Raw genomic sequence first — 20,823 nt, 5'->3', positions numbered from 1 at the left:
TTAATTGTATTCTGATACTCATTGTGATCCATGAATATTATAGGTAGTTGGTCCATCTGGTAGTTAATCAATCAATTAGTAAGATGCTACTCAACTCATACATTGTTAATGCTTTGATTTATGTGTCCATTGTTCAAAACAAATTATACAATGACAAAATATATTTGTCTTTCGTGCAATGTTTTGTGCTTAGGAAACAACTTAATCCAGTGGTAACAAATTATTTAACATTGCAACATTTTGTCGTCTTAGATTTTAGAATATGCTTAGATTTTTTACTTTTCTAATTAAGATATACAGACAAAATAATGCTGACAGAATAAATGCTTTTGCTTTTTCAGCAAAAGTAATAGTACTGTCAGGAATTAATTTATGCTATAAAAGTAATAAAACAAGCACATAAGTACAAAATACAAATCAAATAGTGACCCTTAATAGATGTGTGCTATCAAACATGTCATAAGCAACAATTGTATATTCATTCTATTTAAGAAACAAAGACATACTTCATTCTAAATCATTCATCATTATTCTGCCTTTTCTCATTCCTATCCGGTTATGTCTTCAAACAATTCAAGAGAAATAAAAATTAAAGATATCAAACTAGATCAAGGAAAATGATTTATCAAATGTTAGATTAATAGGTATTTGACACTGTCAAATAATCAATGGAAAACATGTATCTTTTATTCAATTCATTCTCATAGATTCAGAGGTATGTTTTAACATGGATTATATTTTGATTTTTAGTATTTTTAATTTCTCATTTTAAACATTTCCAATATTGAGGTGACAATACAATAAAAATAATTATATTTATGTACATTTCTGTTTCAATATGTAGGGTGCAAAAATTGAAGGTCTAATGAAAGAGAAACTTTATGACATAATTTTAAAGGATGAGATAAATCATCAAAAACTTTACACATTTGCTAATGTTAAATTATTAGATAATTTTGGCACCAATCGTATGACTAATCATTGTTATATTTTGTTGTTTACAAAAAAAGAAACCCATATTAGAGGAGCTTAAAATTCTATATATACTAACTTTGGGCTAACACCAGTCCATTGCAATCAAGTTCGTAATCTAAAGTAATAGGCAGACTTCCTCATAAGTATCATATATTATTCATTTTAACTTTTTATATCTATTACAGTTTGTAATTTAAAATTAATAGTAATATATTACTATTTTTATTTCTATTAAAAATGCATAGGGGAAAGCTCAAATTTGTCTTGCATGATAACTAAGCTTAAAAAAGACTAAATTGGCAAATCCATAGCACAACTCCAATACCCACAATTGCAATCCAATTTGCAAAAATAAGTCAAGCTTCTCCATTATTATATGGTTAGAAAAACCATATACCAAAATTTATTTTTTTATTTCTATTTTAAATTCAAGATTCATTTTTTCTTCTTTTCTATCACTAATTTTCCTCTCAAAATTGAAGGTAATACTATTGTTGAAACAGTTGAAAATACAACGATGATTCATTTCAACCCCAATCTAGATGAATGATCTGCAATAAAAAAAAATGGGTAGTTAAAGTTATTTAAATTCCATAAAAACTTAGATACTATTTCAAACAATTATAATCTTAAATTATTATATATGAGCCTTTGCAAGAGAATCGGGTAATAAAATAATGTGCCTTCTTCCCATAACACAAAACAAAAAATTAACTTTTTTAAAACTTTTATTTTTTTATAGGATGGGGCAGGCTATTCAATCCAAAGTACCAAGGATCATTGAAATATATGATGAATTTCATCTTATTTCTTGAAATATTATAGTGTATCTTTTCTAATATCTTTTTATAGTTATTATTTTTTACTCTATGGTCGATGTAATATTATAATCTCATACACCATAAATAATTATATCTTTTTAATATCTTAGATATGGTAGTATTTACTTTATTTTCTTCTGCAATTTAATCAACCACACACACACACACACACACATATATATATATATATATATATATATATATATATTATTAATAAAAAAATCTCAAAGAATTGTGGGATAGAGAAATATGAAATGCATATTACTTTTGATGAAGCTGAGGATGTAATTTGACATTGAATTCTTATTTCTGATACAAATTGTAGGAATGTTTTAACATTTGTAATTGTCTAAAGATAATCATCCCTCGACCTTGGGGTTTTATTTGAATCGATATCGACCCAAAGTGGGGTTGGTGCACCTTGGTCACTGCTTATAATAGTGACTATCAGCATATGTATCAATTAGATGTATGTAGTAGTAGTCATGCATATTTCTATTTATATCTCATGTTCTATGTTCAATGAAATGTATCTTCAATTTTTTTGTTCAAACTGTTCCAGCTTATCTTGTTTATAGTGGCTACTATCTGTTCCTCTAGGACTATCATGTTGAAATCATGTCCATTGTGCTTATTTTACTGTCCTTCAGGTAGATTAACGTTATTAATTGGACCAAAATGGTTTTGGATTCTCTTAAAATAAAATTCAAATTACTATGAATTGAGACAATACTTTTAAGAACATTAGCATCTGGCAGTATATTAAAAATAATTTCTTATTGTGTTTATCTAAAAATAATACTTGCTATTATTTTGTTCACGGTAGAAAATATACAATAGAAAAATCACATTCAACAAAATTAAATAAATCAAATAATAACGTATACCTAATTACTGTCATATTTTTATGAGGGTGAAAGCCTTACTGCTAAGGGTCTGTTACGTTGCTTATTAAAGCATCAAAATTGTTGACATTAAAGAATTCAAGCAGAGATATTTTGTTTTTCATTTGCGTTAATTTTATTTTGTTTGTATTTGTCTTTCATATGAATTCTCATTTTACATTACCTACTGATTTAAAAACCACAGTGAGAACAACTTTGATCTTTAGCCATTAAAAAAGTTCTTAGTCTTTTGGCTCTAATAAGTTTTCATAAAAGCATAGATTTTCTTACAAAACTGAAGTTAACAAAGATCATTTTACTGTATTTTGTTTATGTGGATTTTTTAGAAAAGGCAAGTCAATGACTTAGCAACAAATTAAGAGCTTCGAATGAGATTAATTAACCTTTTTGCTTGATTGTTAGTATGTAATTTTCAACTGTCAGCAAGGTTAATAGCAATGCAATTAAATCATTACTATAAATTCCTCATATATACGATAACAATTTGAAGTGCATTTCATATCAAGTATAAAAGTATTAGTGATTTGGACAATAGATGGTATAACCTAACTACGTTTTATAAAGTTTATTATTAATCTACTTATAATAAACCAATTGAAAATAAATTGAAAATAGATTACAGTATTTACTAATTCTAGTAAACATATTAACTCAATCTGCGAAAATAAATCCAATTGTCTAACTAATCACTTTCTTTCACTAAAATTTTATCCCATCTGTGTCTAATAGTCTACACTTTCTGAAAAAAAATTACTTTAACTTATATGTAACTACATTTGGGATAATTCTATACTTTAATTTATTAAAAACATGTTATTAAAAACAAATAAAAAGACTTTTATTAAAAATATATATATAATCTTATTTATTTATTCTTTTACTAACCTATAAATCGCATTCCACTAAAATATATATTTATGTTAAACATAACAATAACTTATAAAACTATAAACTTGTTCTCGAAAGCTAACGTGAAATCGACCCGTGCGTACGCACACGTTCAAGAATAGTTTGAACATGTAGGTTGGTGAAGGTACCTGTAAAATTCTCAGATTGAAGCGTGGGTCGTTATTAGTCGGATTGGATTTGGATGCTGTTATATATATATATATATATATATATATATATATATATATATATATGGATTTGGATGCTGTTCGGACCATAAATAAAGTGATTTTATTTTAAGAATAATTTGAAAATTTTCCAACACAAATTTTTAGTGATTTTTATTTCATAAATATGAAATAGGTATTAGTTTTGTTGATTTTTATTAAAATTTGAACCTAACATACCCGATCTGATTTATTAGTTCAACCTATTAAATTTTTTTGGTGAAACTCAAAAAGTCGAATAAATGTAAATAAAAAGTCATTCGATTTAAATCGTGCATATCAAAGCACTGTAAAAAGAAAAGATAGTTTTATCGATTCAAAAAGTGGATCAAGTATGTTTGAGGCAATTCACTTTTGTGCTTTCGACAAACAATCAAATGTATCATCCAGTGTGAATCTATCCCAAAAAAGGTTTCATATATTCACATTTATAATGACTAGGCATTTATTTAACTTTTGTTCATCCAAATCTTTTATAATTATAATTTTCAAAACTATTACTGTTAGATATGACTCAACGGAGAAACATCAACCAACATTAGATTGGGTTATGTGCTTAGGGACCTTAGCGTACGATCTCCTCTCGACTTTGGATCTTAGCACCCTAAAACGATTGGAATATTTTGGATTATATAAAATGTCTTGAGTTTAAATTTTATAAATTAAAAAAACATAGTTGAGATTCTAACGATCATCAGCAAACTGTGTGATTTTTTTATATTTATAACATGGTAAAAAAATAGAATATCATATATAATTGATTAAGTTTGAACTAAAATTAAAAATATTATATAATCGAATATAATAGATAAACATTAAGAACAAATAATGGAAGCAATTCCTTAAAAAAAAATGAAAGCAATAAGATAAAAGTATTGGTTGGAAAAATAAAAAATTTATGTGTTTTGACAGTGTGCCCTGGAATTTCTTGTACACAAGCACGTTACAAACAGCTATATATGGATAAAGATGAAATGAGATTGTGAAAAGTTGCTTGGTTTCCTTTTGTCACGACGAGGACCAGGTAACAACGTGATTGGCCCACTCTTTTTAACCCTCACTCATGGCCCTACGTATTTTTCCATGAAACTTCATAATATATATTCTTTTGGTTACCTTTGGACCATGGCTGAAAAATAGGGAGAAGAAGAAACTTGAGATTGGAAAGTTTGAAATATGCATGCATGTGTCTCATTTTTATATAGCTTAATGAATATATGTTTCATGAGTTCGTCGGAAATTTGGGGTTTGAAATAGTCGTTCTTATGAGAACCCAAAACCACGTGGAACAAGGGATAGTGGACTGTGTTTTGGTCTACGAGATGAAGAAGATGCCTTATATTGCATAATTTTTATTTGGATGATTAAAGAAACTTGTAACTTGTAATTAAGAATAGTTTAATAAGGTACGTACCGTACTGGATCGTGTGAACGTATTGTTTAGAAGAGTAAATATATTTAAAGGCCATTGATAAAGGTTGATTTGAATGGTAATAACAAAAGGACAGAATGACATTTTATGATGTACATTAGGGCTTAAAAAAGAAGACGTTTTATGATTTAACTTGAATTGATTGATTAGCTCACCAATCTTACTTTAGGGTTTTATTGGGAGACAATATTCGACACTACATCTAATTTTCGCCCCTTTATTTTATTTGTGACACACAAATAGAAGAAAGAACACTAAAAAAAATATTCCGGGTTGGGAGGCCATGAAAAAGGATTGAAAATTTTAAATTATAGTTCAGTATTTGTTTTCCTATGTTTCCTTTTCCCTCTGAATAATGTGCATCGTTTTTTAAGGCAAACCCGTATTTTGCATGCAAATTAAACTAATGATTTCGATGGTAGACACGTATAGATCATTCACCAAAAAAAGAAAAAAAGACACGTATAGAAATAGGATTCATTAGCATTCATTCAATTTCATAATAAAAGCAAAACCGGTATTGGCGACAAATATCAAAGAATATTCAGCCACGCTTTGCAATCTGGGAGGCAAATTGATAATTTGGGTTATGTTTCGCAATCATTTTTAAATAAGTTTTTAGTTTCTTTTCCTAATTAATTTTTTTTAATATTATGAACAATATTTAGTAAATAAAATTTTTAAATCAATATTAGCATTTTTTAAATTCTACTTAAATAATATTTTTTAAAATGTTGACTTTTAGTTATTTTGTTTTATTCTTTTTTATTTTTAAAGTATTTATTAAATTTCAATCTTACCTTTTTTATACATAAGTTAGGATTTTTTTTCTCTCTCTTCTTACATAATTTATTTCTACCATTATACCATTTACATTATTTATTATATTATTTTAACATTATACTTCAAGATATTTTAATCGTTATGTTTTTTAAGAAGAAATTCTTAACTATTATGTTAATGAAAGTATAAAATATGTATGTTACTTGATTTTATTTTAAATTTGGTTAAAAATATTGGATTAAAATACAATTTTAATCTTCCTATTGTTATCAATAAGTGATTTTAATTCTTTTATTTTAAAATTAAAATATATAACCCCACATCTTAAAAATATCAATGATTTTGGTTCTTTCATTCAAATCAGTATTTTGGTCAATAAATTATATTTTTAATAATTAACTTGAAGATTATAAAATTTGTGTTTTTAATAAACTAAATTTATTTTAATTAAAAAAAAAAAACTATGATCCTTTGCTTCAATGACCACCATGAAACTTCAATCCCTAACCCTCATTCGTTGCTCAGCACTCCCCTCCCATCAGACTTAGACTTGCAAAGATCAACGGTGCTTCTCACACTAGCAAGCATTCTTCAAAGTTCAAACCGTCTATGCTTCTTCTCCGAGCACATTTTAATCTTCCTTGGAGAACCCCCAAGAATCACATCTGCAACAGTACTTTTCGTCTATGGCCTAATCCCTCAAATATTCACCAACGTTGTAAACTTCCCCATTCAAAAATTCCTCGAAGCCTGGAGCATAGTGGCTCCAAGTGCATACATTTCAACACGACGGAGTTCCGGCGAAAAATTGCTATTCTTCAAAAAAAATGTTTATGTTTTCTGAACCCAAATACAAAAACAACCTCATGTTTGCTACAATTTCATAACTAAGGATACTACGTGGAGAGTTAACACAATTCTTTGTTTTTATATTAAGAGGTTAAGTGCACAAGAAACACCCTCTAACAGAAGTACACTGTAACTATGATCACACTGGATGCAATCAATAGAAAAAGAAAAAAGTAGGACCCAGAATTGTGAACAAGGCTAAACCCCACCAGCATTTTTTTTTTTTGTAAAACTTTGAATAAGATGTCTTAACAATGCGGGAAATGTAAGAAGGTTTAACCATTGCCCCAATCTTATATTTCCCTTCACCAGAGAGTGTTTAGATCTTTCCAAGTCTGATTCTGAGGCCGATATAGCACGGCAACGCGGTGGAGTTCTGGCGGCCGGAGACAACGATCAAAGGGAGTGCAGAAGAACGAATGACGGGTTAGGGATTGGAGTTTCACAGTAGCCACTAAAGGATCACAATTTATTTATTTTTATTTTTAATCTTTAATTGAAATAAATTTCAATTCAATAAAAAAAACATATTTTATAATAGTTAATATTAATTATTTGACCGTCAAAGTATTAACTTGAATGAAAAGATCAAAATTACATTAAAAAAACTAAATATTTCAATTTAAAAATAAGAAAATTAAAATTACTTATGGACAAAAATAAAGAAATTAAAATTACATTATAGTCAAAATATTTTAAGGCTTCCAAATGTTACTTGAGTTTTAATTTTTATTAATACAAATTTTACTTTAATTTTATTGGTTGTGTATGTAAATAGTCAGTAAATTTTTTAAAATACTCGTTATACAACACAAAATTAGACTATCAAAAAGTCTATGACATTAATATATTAGCTTGTATTTATATTTGGAGAAGCATGAGGCAAATGTTGTCTCATCTGGTACTACTCTTTTATTTGATGTATGACTTTGTGATATTAATCCTACGTTAAAGTATGTCTACGATATATAATTCTTATATTTATATCGTGAAAATTAACTCACATTTTCATAAATAAATTAAATAAAATATTTAATTTAATTAAAATTAAATAGTAAATCTTACTAACACAACAAGGTGTTACATTTGTCAACCGCGAAGATGACTATCATGAAGATATATATTCGTTTCTAGCTATTGGCATCTGACGAAGACTAACTCTCATGTACCCACTAGAGGCAACTGAAACTTGATAGACTCACCACCTAGTCTAACTAACACCTTAAACGCCTAGATTTGATCTTACTTATTTCTTGTTCAAGTTCGTTCAATTCTAAATCCGAAACCAACCGTTGATTACCCTTAGAATAAACCAAAGCCCTACTTTTGGTGGAATGCATGGTTTAATTGTTGCCTTGAGTCTAAGAACTCACATTTTAATAAAGTGGGTGTTAAAATGAATTAAACTGGGCGGATAAATTTATTAAATCTATGAAAACAAGTTGGTTTGTGTGATTCAATCTTTCAATTTGTATAACGTACTCAACGACTCATCTCATATAACTCGTTGAGTTAAGGAACAACTTGGATGGATTCAACCATCAAGTTAGACTTTTTTGGTTTGCTATTTGGGTAAATAGTCACTTTTATCCCTGAAAGTATAATTTGCTGATAAATGTGTCCCTGAAAAATCTAAATATATAATTTAATCATCGAAAGTATTAAAAGTGCGACGAAAATATTATGTTATCAACTTCCGTCCGTCAACGCTAAAAAAGTTGTCTACGTGATACAGAGGGATAATTTTGTCAGTAATAAATTACTTACATGACTGCCAACGTAGAAACATATTTGTCATATGCAAATTTAGTGACTTTTGATTTTCCTAGACTGTGGGAAAAATTATTCTTTTGGCGTTTGTTCATTTTCTTCATTCCCAAAAGGTTTTTTTTTTTACACAACCCAAAAGTAACTCTTCGTTCTTGAACGTTCTTGATTTTTTTTCATCTCCCACACTTCCTCAAACTTCTTCATTTCCAAAGTCTGGTTCCTGAAAGTGCTTCATCTCCCACACTTCTACAGCCTTGTTTCCAGAAGTAGTTCGTTGCCAAATTTCCCAACCACAGCGACGACCACCATACATTCATTCCCGTCGATGATGACCACAGCGACACACACCCAAGTTTGGAGTTTATCGTATATTGTGTCATCTTTGTATGCTTTTTTTTTTAATTTTTTTTACGCGTATGGAGTTTATTGATTGGTCGTAATGGCACCGTCGTCGGCTAGTGTCTTCATCGTCAATAGACGATTGTTTTGGGGTTTCGACGATGACCGTAACGATGCCGTCGTCATTTTCATATTTCGTTGACCGAAATGGCATCGTCACCGTCGTGTTTTTCGTGGTGGTCATCGTCCATGTGGCCTCTGTTGTCAAACCTCTTCTCTTGTGTTATCTTCTTTATTCTTAAACTTCTTCTCTTCTTTTCTCTATTATGAAACTTGTCTTTTTTTCTCTGTTATGAAACTTTTGTGTTATCTATTTGTGAAAATACAATTAATGTTTGCTATGTTTCTCTGTAGGATGCCTAATGAAATCATTCTTATTCTGCACCACAATGGTAAATTCATACAAAATGCAAATGGGACACTAGAGTATGTCGGTGGTGAATTTTGTGTCTAGGCAGAAGTTGAAATAGATTTGGTTGATGTGTGGACACCTAAGAATTGTGCAAAGCCTGTCGCAACTATGTGAAGTTTGTTTCAGTATGTTATTTGGTGTGTGGTATTGGTTTACAAAGGCTGGAGAATGATCATGATGTGTTGTCTATGTGCCAAATTGGGCTTGTTGATCCAGAAAAGGAAGTGCATGTATACTTTAGAAAATGTTGATCCAATGGGGGGTCCTGTTAGTGAAATTGGGCCGGTGATTAAAGTACATGCAATGCCTATAAATTGCAGTGCAGAAAATGTTGTTGAGACTGTTACTGAAGAGTGTACTCAAAATGGTATTGAAGATATGGATGATGATGGTGCTAAAGGTGGTTCAGATGATGAAAATGAAGTAGTTGGACTTGGTGTACAAGATGTAGAAACTGAAGTCGTTGAAACAACAGTTGAAACAGAACCTGAAGTTGTTGGAGTTGAAACTGAAGTGAACAGTGATGCAGATGATGATGAAGTTAAAGAACGTGATGGGGATGTTGATTTTTTTTATCATTTTGAAAGTGACTTAGACTATGTATATGTGTCTCCAGAAGATGATGGACAATCAAGTGACACATTGGCAGATAGTTACCAGTCTAAAGAATTCCAATCCCTTCCCAACAGTGATGATGAAGGTGACTCCAATTCTAAAATCATGTATCCTCAATACAATCCTACAAATAGTTTTGGACAAGTGCATTTGGAGGTTGGAATGGAGTTTGATACCATCAAAATGTTTATTGAAGTTGTCAGAGACTTTACTATTTTCCATGGCAGAGATTTGAAATGGGTAAAAGTTGACACCATTCGAGCTAAAGCACGTTGTAAACAAGTTGGATGTTCATGGGAAATTTATTGTTCATGGTCTGAAGTTACAAAAGCTTTCAAATCAAGACTTTTTTGGAGGAGCACATATGTGGAAGGGTCTTCAAAAATAAACAAGTTACAATGAAAATGGGTGGCAAAAAAGGTGGTTGATAAGCTTAGGTTTCATTCAAACCTAAATCATGTGGAGACACATGAACATCTCAAAGAATATTATGGTGTGCACATTGATGAAAGAAAGATGTTTAGGTCTATCAAAGAGGCTTGATCATTGGTTAAGGGAAGCATCCAATTGTAATATGTTAAGCTTTGGGACTATTCACTTGAGTTAACAAGAAGCAATGAAGGATCAACTGTGAAAATGAATTGCATTCCCATAGCTAGATCTTCTCCACAACTCCACCGAATTTATATATGTTTAGATGCATGCAAGAAAGGATTCAAGGCTGGCTGTAGACCTTTTATTGGTCTTGAAGGTTGTTTCCTGAAAGGGTACTATAGTGGTCATTTGCTTGCAGCAAAGGGACAACATGCAAACAATGTTTTTTTTGTGATTGCATATACAATAGTAAATGCTAAAGATAAAGATAACTAGAAGTGATTAATCACTTTGTTACATGAAGACATAGGAGACTACAAGAACTATGGCTAAAATTTCATGTCAGACATTCAAAAGGTGCAATTCAATATAGAAAGTTGATTTCATGCATGCATATGTGATAGTTTTGTGTCATGATAGCAATATGATATGTTGTATCGTGGAAATTTTTGTCAGTAAGTATAATAATTGAATGATATAAATTTCAATAAGTTATAAACATCAGGGTTATTTTTGACTCTGTAGTAATTTGGTTTGTGATTTCATTCAAATCATACTAGTGTGTCATGCTAGCAATATAATTTGTTCTATCTGTGTTTAATTTTCCCTGCCTTTACCTGTTTTGATATTTAACATGTAATGTTTATTTATATATAGGGGTTGCTTCCTACAATGCAGGAAGTTATGCCATGTGTGAAACACAGATATTGTGTTATGCACTTTATGGAGGAATTTCTCAAAGCAGTGGAAAGACAAAGAGTTAAAAGGTGTAGTTTGGAAGTGTGCACGATCTACTACTGAAGCAGAATTTATGTTAGTATGGAAGCTATAAAAAGGAAGAATGAAAAAGCATGGGTATATTTAGACAAGTGGCCCCATGAATCATGGACCAAAGCTTACTTCAGTGAAAATTGCAAAGTTGACAACATAACCAACAACAATTGTGAGTCTTTTAATGCAAAGATTTTAAAGTTAAAAAATAAGCCAATTTTGAGTTTGTGTGAGGATATAAGGACGTATATAATGCACAAGATGACAAGTGCAAAACTGAAAATGGCTACAAGATTTAGCCCATTGGTACCTATGCAACAGTCAAGGTTGGAAAAGGAGAAACTTGAATCCAACAAGTGGACTACAAACTAGGTTGGTGATCCTCATAGAACTAGATTTAAGGTCTGCCATCATGAAACAAGAATTGATGTCGATCTACAAAACCAATCATGCACATGTAGGATGTGGAAACTTCCAGGTATACCACTGCATGACTTAAGTTTATAAATTATGGATTTTATGTATTGCATCTCTATGAAAATTGTGTTTATGTACATAGGCCTACCTTGTAGGCATGCGATTGTCGCCATCAGATACAATAACCACAAACTAGAGGACTACAGTGATGGTATGTTGACTATTGGATCTTACAATGCAACCTATGAAAATTTAATACGCCCTACCAAGAGTCAACAATATTAGGAAACTACACCGTTTGATAGGCTGACACCACCCCATATTAAAAGGAGACCTGATCGACCCAAAAAATGTAGAAGAAAGGATCAGAATGAGGGTCAAGTCAGTAACAGTAGACTAAAAAGATCCTATAAAGAGGTTACATGTACTAGATGTGGTCTCAATGGTCATAACAGTAGAGGATGCATTAATGGTGGTGTTTTACCAAGACCAAAAAAGTGGAAACCTACTGTTGAAGAAGGCAATAACTCAAATGCAACCACAACAACACCAACAAGATATTTTTAAACATCTGATTAATTTTTTTATTGTTCCTGGGGCATGGTTGTAATAGATTAAGCATTGATTACTTGTTGTCAACTGATCTACTTGCTATAAATCCATTTTTTGTGTATGTGGTGAATTGATTTGTTGCCATCAGATACAATAACCACTTAACTTAAATTTGTCAATTATTCTGTGTATGATGTGAATTGATCTACTGTTGTTAATCCACTGAGTATGCAATTCTGTTAATTCAGTACATGATTAATTTCTTTTGGATTTAATGCAGGTTTGTTATTATTAAATGTAGTTTGTGTTGTATATTGCTTTAAAATTTTGTTAGCAAGCATTTGTTCTTAAATGTAGTTTGTGTTGTATAAGAAGGGAATAATCATATATATTGTTAGCAACCATTTGGCTACTCTATTTTGTTGGAAAAGGTTATCTTTAAATTTTGATGATTACTCCTTTTAGAGAATGCCACTGCATACACCATTTGTCTATTATAGTTACATGAAATTTGTGTTATCCATGTGGAATGTTAGTTGCTAATGATTACTTACTAATGTTAGTTCTCAATAATCTATTTATCTATAATTATATTAAATTTGTGCAGAGGCTAATGACTATTTTACATATATGTAGAATGAGATTAACTGCTTTCAATTTGCTCCACAAGTTGAACAACCTTCAACTAATTTGGAAATTACTCCAACTCCTAATGCTGAAAATGCTTCAACTCAAAATGTTCCAACTCCAAGTCATGTGAGTGATTTTTACATTTTATTGATTAGTTATTATTAAATTATGGTATGCATAACTAATCACTATTTATTAGTGCTGTAGGAAACAATCTTTATACCTCCACCGATGTCAACTGCATTTAGACCATCTCCACTTAGGCCTCCAGCACCAATTTAAATTATACTGCCAAATGGAGTATCTCATAACAAGAACCAATCGAATTACATGAACTTCATACCTACACCTGGAATGTCTAGCCATCAAGATTCGAAGAACTAAAATATGAGATAGATTAATCTTTTATTTATAGTAGATAGTAACTAATTATTATAATTTGGATAAAACTATAATGATTAATACACTAATACAATGTTTATTTTGGTATAATATTTATTTTGGATAATTTATGTTGTGACAGAAAAATTATTATTCATAATCAATATTATTAATATTATGTTTGTTATAAATTATTTTTGCAAACTAGTTTGTTAGGTTATTATTGTGACGTTATGCTTGTAACAATAAAAAATGTCGCAAAATCTATTATAAAATTATATTTTACCCATAAAAAATGAAATTACTGACATTGTCGTCCAAAATTGGTGACTATTTTCATCCAAATGGCCAAAATCTATCACAATTTTTTTTTTGTGATTGACATTTTGTTCCAAAAGAAGGTACTGACATTTAGGTCCAAATAAAATTACTGACAATTTCCTCCAAGAAAAAAATTACTGACAATTTGATCCATAAAATTTTTACTGACATTTACGTCCAAAAATGATTTCTTACTCACATTTTCGTCCAATTTATTTAGCATGACCACGTTGACGATCAATTTTGTAACAAATTTGTTCCTCTGTGTCACGTAGACAACTTTTTTAACGGTAACGGATGAAAGTTGACGACGAGATATTTTTGTCACACTTTTAATACTTTCTATGACTAAATTTTGCATTTAAATATTTTAGGGATACATTTGTTAGTGAATTACACTTTCAGATATAAAAGTGACTATTTACCCTTGATATTTTGATAGATTGTTTGATCAAATATTATTTAATTTATTGGATATAATATTTTGTAAATTATTATAAATTTGATGTTATGTTGTTGTTTTCTCTACTTTTATTTTATTTATGATAATAGCTTCTAAAGAGGATTTGTGTCAACACAATTTAGTAAGATGATATTATTGTGATTGTCACATCATATTTAGATTTTATTTATTTATTTATTAGTAAACTAACTTATGAATGATTTATTATATATATATATATATATATATATATATATATATATATATATATATATATATATCATTTTGACAGCTCAATTTAATCTAACTTAACTCATAGTCTCATTAAGATTAGGTTGAATTTTTCAACTAAATCTTAAAATGGATCCAACTCAACTTTTTTTCCTAGTTGAAGTTGGAATATATTAGATTAGAGTTATTTTTGAATAATTTTATTTAGAAATACTTCTAAGAAAAAAATAAAATAAACATCTTCATAAACTAGAATGAGTATTTAATTAATTAGTTAATCATTAGCTAATTTGTAAAAACTCTCTCATATAATTTCTCTAAGAGTATATTTGGATGGAGAAATTTAATAGGGTAATTCAATTTTTTAAATAATTTTAATTACTTTTCAGTTAAATAAGGTGTTTGGATAAAATATTTGAAAAGAAATTGAAATTTCAGTATTTTGTTCAAGTATTTTAATCAACTTAAATATTAGGATTTCAAATTCTTTCAAAAATTAAAGAATTTGAAATTCTTGTGAACTTATGATGACATGTTCTCCTTCCTCCAACAATTTATCACCCTTCTCTCTCTCTCTCAACGTGTTTTCTCCCTCATTTCACTCTCGGATCTCTCTCTGCGCTCAATCTCTCTCTTGCAACAGCACTCAATCTCAACGTGTTCTTCTCTAAAACACAGCTTATCTGTCTCTGGTTAGTCTCTCTTGCTCTCTCGTCTAAGTATTATAGGATTTTTGTGTTCATCTTTATTTCAATCCTATTTTTACTATTTGATTTTATTAATTTGCATTTCGTGTCTATAATATAGGGTTTGTAGGTTGCATTTCTACCAAACTATGTTGGATTTGGATTTGAGTTTGTCTGATTATAAGATTTGATGTTGCATCTAAGTAATAGATACATTATACAATCCAAAATCCTTCAATAAATAAGTAAAAAGAAAGGACAATTTGTTATCACATTTCCTTTCTTTTGTTGAGTATTCTGTTGGAAACCGCAACAGAGGATGCAGAGGACAATTTCCTAGCTTGACTATAAGATCTGATGTTGTTCTTTGCATGTTGTTGTAGTGACCTTAAGGCATAGTTCCATCTGCATACACCTAATTGGTCTTTCAAGGCCTCCACTGCGCCTATTCTTGATGCCACTATCCAAGCTTTGGTTGATGTACTCATGGTGTATGAGAGAAAGAGATTAGGAATCAAGAAAGGTCCAATAATTTCTGAGGAAGAGCTTATTTGTCTTAAAAGATTAAAAAAATCATAATAAAAACAAAGTTCTAAAGCAATTGATAATGAAAGATGGATCATAGATTACGTGTTGTCTCATCATTCGCAAAGTCATAGGAGGAGCCACCTTTAGCATAAGAGAACCCTTCTCCAACTGGTGTCTCTAAATACAACATGTTTGTTTCTGCATCACAAAGTAACTCTTATCATATTGGAGCAATTCTTGCAAATATAATGGAATGGTCAATACTTCAATGAAGTACCTTTGTTCCAACTGTACTCATTTTTAATCAGAACTTCTCCATTTGGTCTAAAAGGTCCATTTTCAGAGAATGCACCCACTCCAAGAGAAGAACAACCTGGTCCTGTAAACAGGAATTCACTTATATAACATTTTTCTAGGAAATTTTAAAACCATGTTCTGAAACTAAATGGTCTATATTCTATACTGATTTTACATTTTTTTTAATCCAAAGTCTTAGACTTATTCTAATTTTTGAGGCAGTGTTACATAAATATAGTTGTAGCAAGTGAGAAAATGCAGACCTCCATTGAGCCAAAGAACAAGAGGCTTTGAAGCTGGATCCGTTTTTGATTCAACAAAATAGTAAAAGAGAGCCATGTATATTTGGATACACCTAATTATTGCCATGTATATGAGAAATTATTATATAATTTTCTGTCCACTTGCAATTTTGACATGGGTTCAGAGTTTGTCCAAAAACTCTTAAAAGAGTGATATCACTTCCTGGCTTACTTTGCACTCTAAAATAAGTTGTTCACTTTGGGGGAACTAGATTTCATATGTGTAGATATGGTAAAAAGAGTAAAATGAGATCAATTATCACTAGATGATAATAATTAAGTACAAGTGTGTGTAATTATGGCACGTTAGTCCAAGTGAAATTACATACAAGAAAGTCGTGTGACTTTTTTTCTTGTTTTAGGATGTATGTACTAATGGTTGGTTAATGGATTCAAGAAAGTCATGTGACTTTTTTTCTTTTTTTTTTATTTCCAGTGGCTAACAGATGTATATTTGCTCATACTGGTAGAACTTCCTTCAATTATCATTCAGCGTCCAGTTTTGTTGCTTTTAGATTTTATTTTTCTTGCTTTGTTTTTCATAAATATGTTGGCTCTAATTCAATTGAAATTTTTTTGGCTATTTGAATTAACTTTTTAATATAGTATGACATTTGTTATTTATAAATCTTTTTGTGGTTCATCAGTATTTTGTGACTCTGCCTGGTGTTTTAAGTATGTATATTTAACTGAATGTCGATACTTCCTTGATGTTTCTCATGCACATACATTGGTGCAGTTTTATTGAACTTCGGAGGATTAAGTATTTATGGTTTTACATTTCAGGAGTGAGAGATAGATCACTTTTCTTGGTTTATAACTGAAGGCTTCACATCTTACTGTAAGAGAAAGAGAAGAGAAAGGTAGGTGATAATATATTTGGCAGAAGTTATTTTTGTTGTTTCAAGGAAAAACTTATAGTTATTTGGATTTTAGGTTTGTGGTTGGATATGATTACTTTATTTCTCTCCCTTTTCATTTGCTATTGATTGTGTGGAACTTTGTGATGGAACTGGTCAGTTTTTATTTTTAATATATTTTTGGAAAATTATTTCTTAAATTGTTTAGAATTTTATACCATTACCATCAAAGCTACATGCTTGTCAATAATGTGGATGTTGATTTGCCTTATATAGGAATTGGAAAAAAAAATCTTGCTCTTCCAGACAATATTTTCATAATTAAAGGAATTCTCATTATCCTTATCCTAATCCTTATTTAGTCAATTGAATTAGTGCCATAGTGGGTTCTGAACATGCCTTTAGTGTTCAATTTATGAGCTTAATAGCTTGTAATTTTCTACACTTATTCCTAGAAAGTAAGCTTGTCCATTATAGAATTATATATCAATGTACTTAGAAAAAAGGTCAAGTGTACTAATAGTTTGGTTATATTGTTTTAGTAGTATTTTCATTTGAAATAGTTCTTTTGACAAGTTCCTTCAGTCTCTTGGTGTTTTGGTATTTCTGTTTCTCATTTTGCAAATTAAATTATATATACTTGTCTTTTTTGATAGAAATTGTAGTTTCACATAAACCTGTACTTGTTGGGTTTTTTATGTCAACAATCATAAAAGATGCTTAGAAATTGTAGCATTGGCTATTTTTGGTTGGATGGATGTATTAAAGGATGCTTGTAAATAGCCTCCGTCATGTTCTTGAAAACATGGTTTTTTGTATTGAGTTGTCTCAAAGACTAGCAGTAGTCTCTCAAGTGTAGAGCTCAATCAATTCATAGCATTGGCAATTTTGGAATTTATTGTTGGATGGATGTGTTAAAGGATGCATGGAAATATCCTTTGTTGTGCTAGGCACCTAAAATATAGTTTTAGCTATGTTATATGGGGTTGTCTCAAAGACCGGAAGCCTATATGCTTTGCCCAAATAGTACATAGAACTTATTAATGAAAAAAATAATTATTTTATTAAAAAATTATTTTATTCAAATATAAAATTTTAAAAAAGAATGCATTTGATTATTTTATCAAAATAAGAAATTTTTAAAATGAAGAAATTCAATTTCTTTATCGAAACACAAAATTTTGAAAATGAAGAAATTCAATTTTTTATCCAAACACAATTTTAAAAATGAAGGAATTTAAATTGAAACATTTGAAATTTTCACTCATCCAAACACACTCTAAAAGATAAAAGAACATCTACAAATTAGCTAATTGAAACTTAATTATTTTAACTTCTAAAAAAACTCATTTTATTTTTTTATTTCTATTTTCTTCTCTTATAATTTCTTCTAGGGAGGCTTCTCCAAATAGACCCTTAGTTTGTTTTGACATCTCTATGTTCAGCTTATTAATAACAGGACCAAACTAAACTCGCATAAGCATCTCAAATAATGCAATAAGCATGTTGCTCGCAACACCCAACTAAACTATGTAGTTTGTTTTTTCAGATAACACTATGTTGTTAGTTTGATATATCTAGTGTTTTCTCTCTACGGCTGAAACAAAACCACATATACATGAGTGATTATTGTTAGGAATTTTATAATTCCTAATTAATTAATATGGGCTACATATTATATTATAACATTTATATTAGCTATTTATATTTAGATGGGTTCAATATAAAATGATCTAATTCAATGAGTTCATTAGACTGCCAACAGAAAATTGATATGGGCCTAATAAGCGGAAACCAGTTTGGCCCATTAGGGGATAATGAGAACCCTAATAGGTTAAAACTTAAGGCAAGATTATGGTCCCCAAGACACCAAATCAAGAAACAATTTCTCCTCTCCCCATCTGAAAAGAAAACGAAGGTCTCATAAGGAAGAAGGTGATTTGGTTAAAAAAGGTCATTAAACCAATTGTTCGTGACCGTTATAAGATTCTGCTTCGTGTTGATCAAGCTCTATGGATCTAGGTATTCCTTAAAACCTCTTGATAATCTGATGTAATGTGTTTTGGTGCTCATTTGGTATTTTATAAGGTTTATTAAAAATTCCAACAAGTGGTATCAGAGTCACCATTACTGTTAGATTATTGGGATTTAAAGTTGTTTGATATGTATTATATCTGGATTGTTTTAGTTATATGAACCCTAATATTATTTTGGGGAGAAACTATTTCGATTAATAAATTTGTGATAGTACCGTGGTATGTTCGTTTCGGATGCGTAACTAGTTTACCATGATGTTGTTTTCAAATATTTACTGTTATCATAATTGGGTGCAAATTTAACCATTGCAAATCCTTTCCATTTATTTGCGTGTCCAGTAATTTTAATTAAATTGATTGAAACATTATGTTGCCAAAGTAACCTCTATTGTGTAAATTGATTTAATTAAATTGCATGGATGTTAGTATGAAATTATTTATGCGAATTGTGCTTGACCCAAAGGAAGACACAATTTGGCCAAATAATAACATACCTGCGATGATAAATATGTGATAATTATAAAGTTTTTTTTCATGAAAATAATAGTCGGTCCAAAGAAAGGCTATTATTTGTTAGAACTAATTGTCAATATTTGATCATTGCGTTGAGAGTACCAATTACAAATTAATTTCTCTATCCAAAGACTAGAATTAATGTTGTGTTGGGTATCTTGTGATGGATCTGTTATAGGAAATATTTGCATGTATTGTTATATATACTTTATATGACTTGCTTGATTATTTGTGAACATGTTATTAATTTTTGTTCTCTCTTTAGTTAATATTGTAGTGCTGCAAATGTTACTGCCCAAGTGAATTCTATCCCAATGCTGAATGAGACAAATTTTAAGGTCTGGAAGGAAGTCATAGAAATTGTTCTTAGCTGTATGGATTTGGACTTGACACTAAGGACGGACAACCCATTTCCACTCCGGAAACCTCTAATGAGGTAAAAATTGAGAAGTGGGATCGGTCTAACCGAATGTGCCTTATGATCATGAAGCACTCTATTCTAGAGGCGTTTCGGGGCTCTATTTCTGAGGGTCAAAGTACAAAGAAATTTCTTAAGGAAATTGAGCAATACTTTGCCAAAAATGAAAAAACAGAAACGAGTAACCTTTTGGCTAAACTCATCCCCATGAAGTATAAAGGCAAAGGGAACATAAGGGAGTACATTATGGAGATGTCCAATCTCGCATCGAAACTCAAGTCACTTAAGTTAGATCTTGGTGAAGACCTGCTCGTGCACTTGGTTTTGATCTCGCTTCCTGCACACTTTGGGAAATTCAAAGTGAGCTATAACACTCAAAAGGACAAATGGTCCCTCAATGAGCTTATATCTCACTATGTGTAAGAGGAGGAGAAGTTGCAGAGAGATAGGACTGAAAGTGCTCACTTGACTTCGACCTCTCAAAATAAGAAAAGGAAGAAGACTAAGGATGTTGCGGAAGGGACTTCTCAGCAAAAGAAACAAAAGAAGGATGATGAATTTACCTGTTACTTTTGCAAGAAGTCAGGATACATGAAGAAAGAGTGTCCTAAGTATGCCGCATGGCGTGTGAAAAAAGGTAAATTTCTTACTCTAATTTGTTCTTAAGTTAATTTGGCCTTTGTACCTAAAGATACTTGGTGGGTAGATTCTGGTGCTACTACTTACATAAGTATGACTATGTAGGATTTCCTGTGGAGCCGACCGCCA

The 20,823-nt window shown here is 30.3% G+C and overlaps 1 protein-coding gene across 1 annotated transcript; it reads left to right on the top strand.

Moving 5' to 3' along the window:
• The first annotated feature begins 20,121 nt into the window (after positions 1 to 20,121).
• On the top strand, positions 20,122 to 20,478 carry LOC113000220 (uncharacterized). Its single transcript, XM_026126895.1, has one exon. The coding sequence runs from the start codon at positions 20,122 to 20,124 to the stop codon at positions 20,476 to 20,478; it is 357 nt and encodes a 118-aa protein (XP_025982680.1).
• The last annotated feature ends 345 nt before the right edge of the window (positions 20,479 to 20,823 follow it).

The sequence above is a fragment of the Glycine max genome, chromosome 18 (assembly GCF_000004515.6).
Source record: "Glycine max cultivar Williams 82 chromosome 18, Glycine_max_v4.0, whole genome shotgun sequence".
In the NCBI taxonomy this organism is placed as follows: domain Eukaryota; kingdom Viridiplantae; phylum Streptophyta; class Magnoliopsida; order Fabales; family Fabaceae; genus Glycine; species Glycine max.
This window is presented reverse-complemented; position numbering and strand designations above follow the sequence as displayed.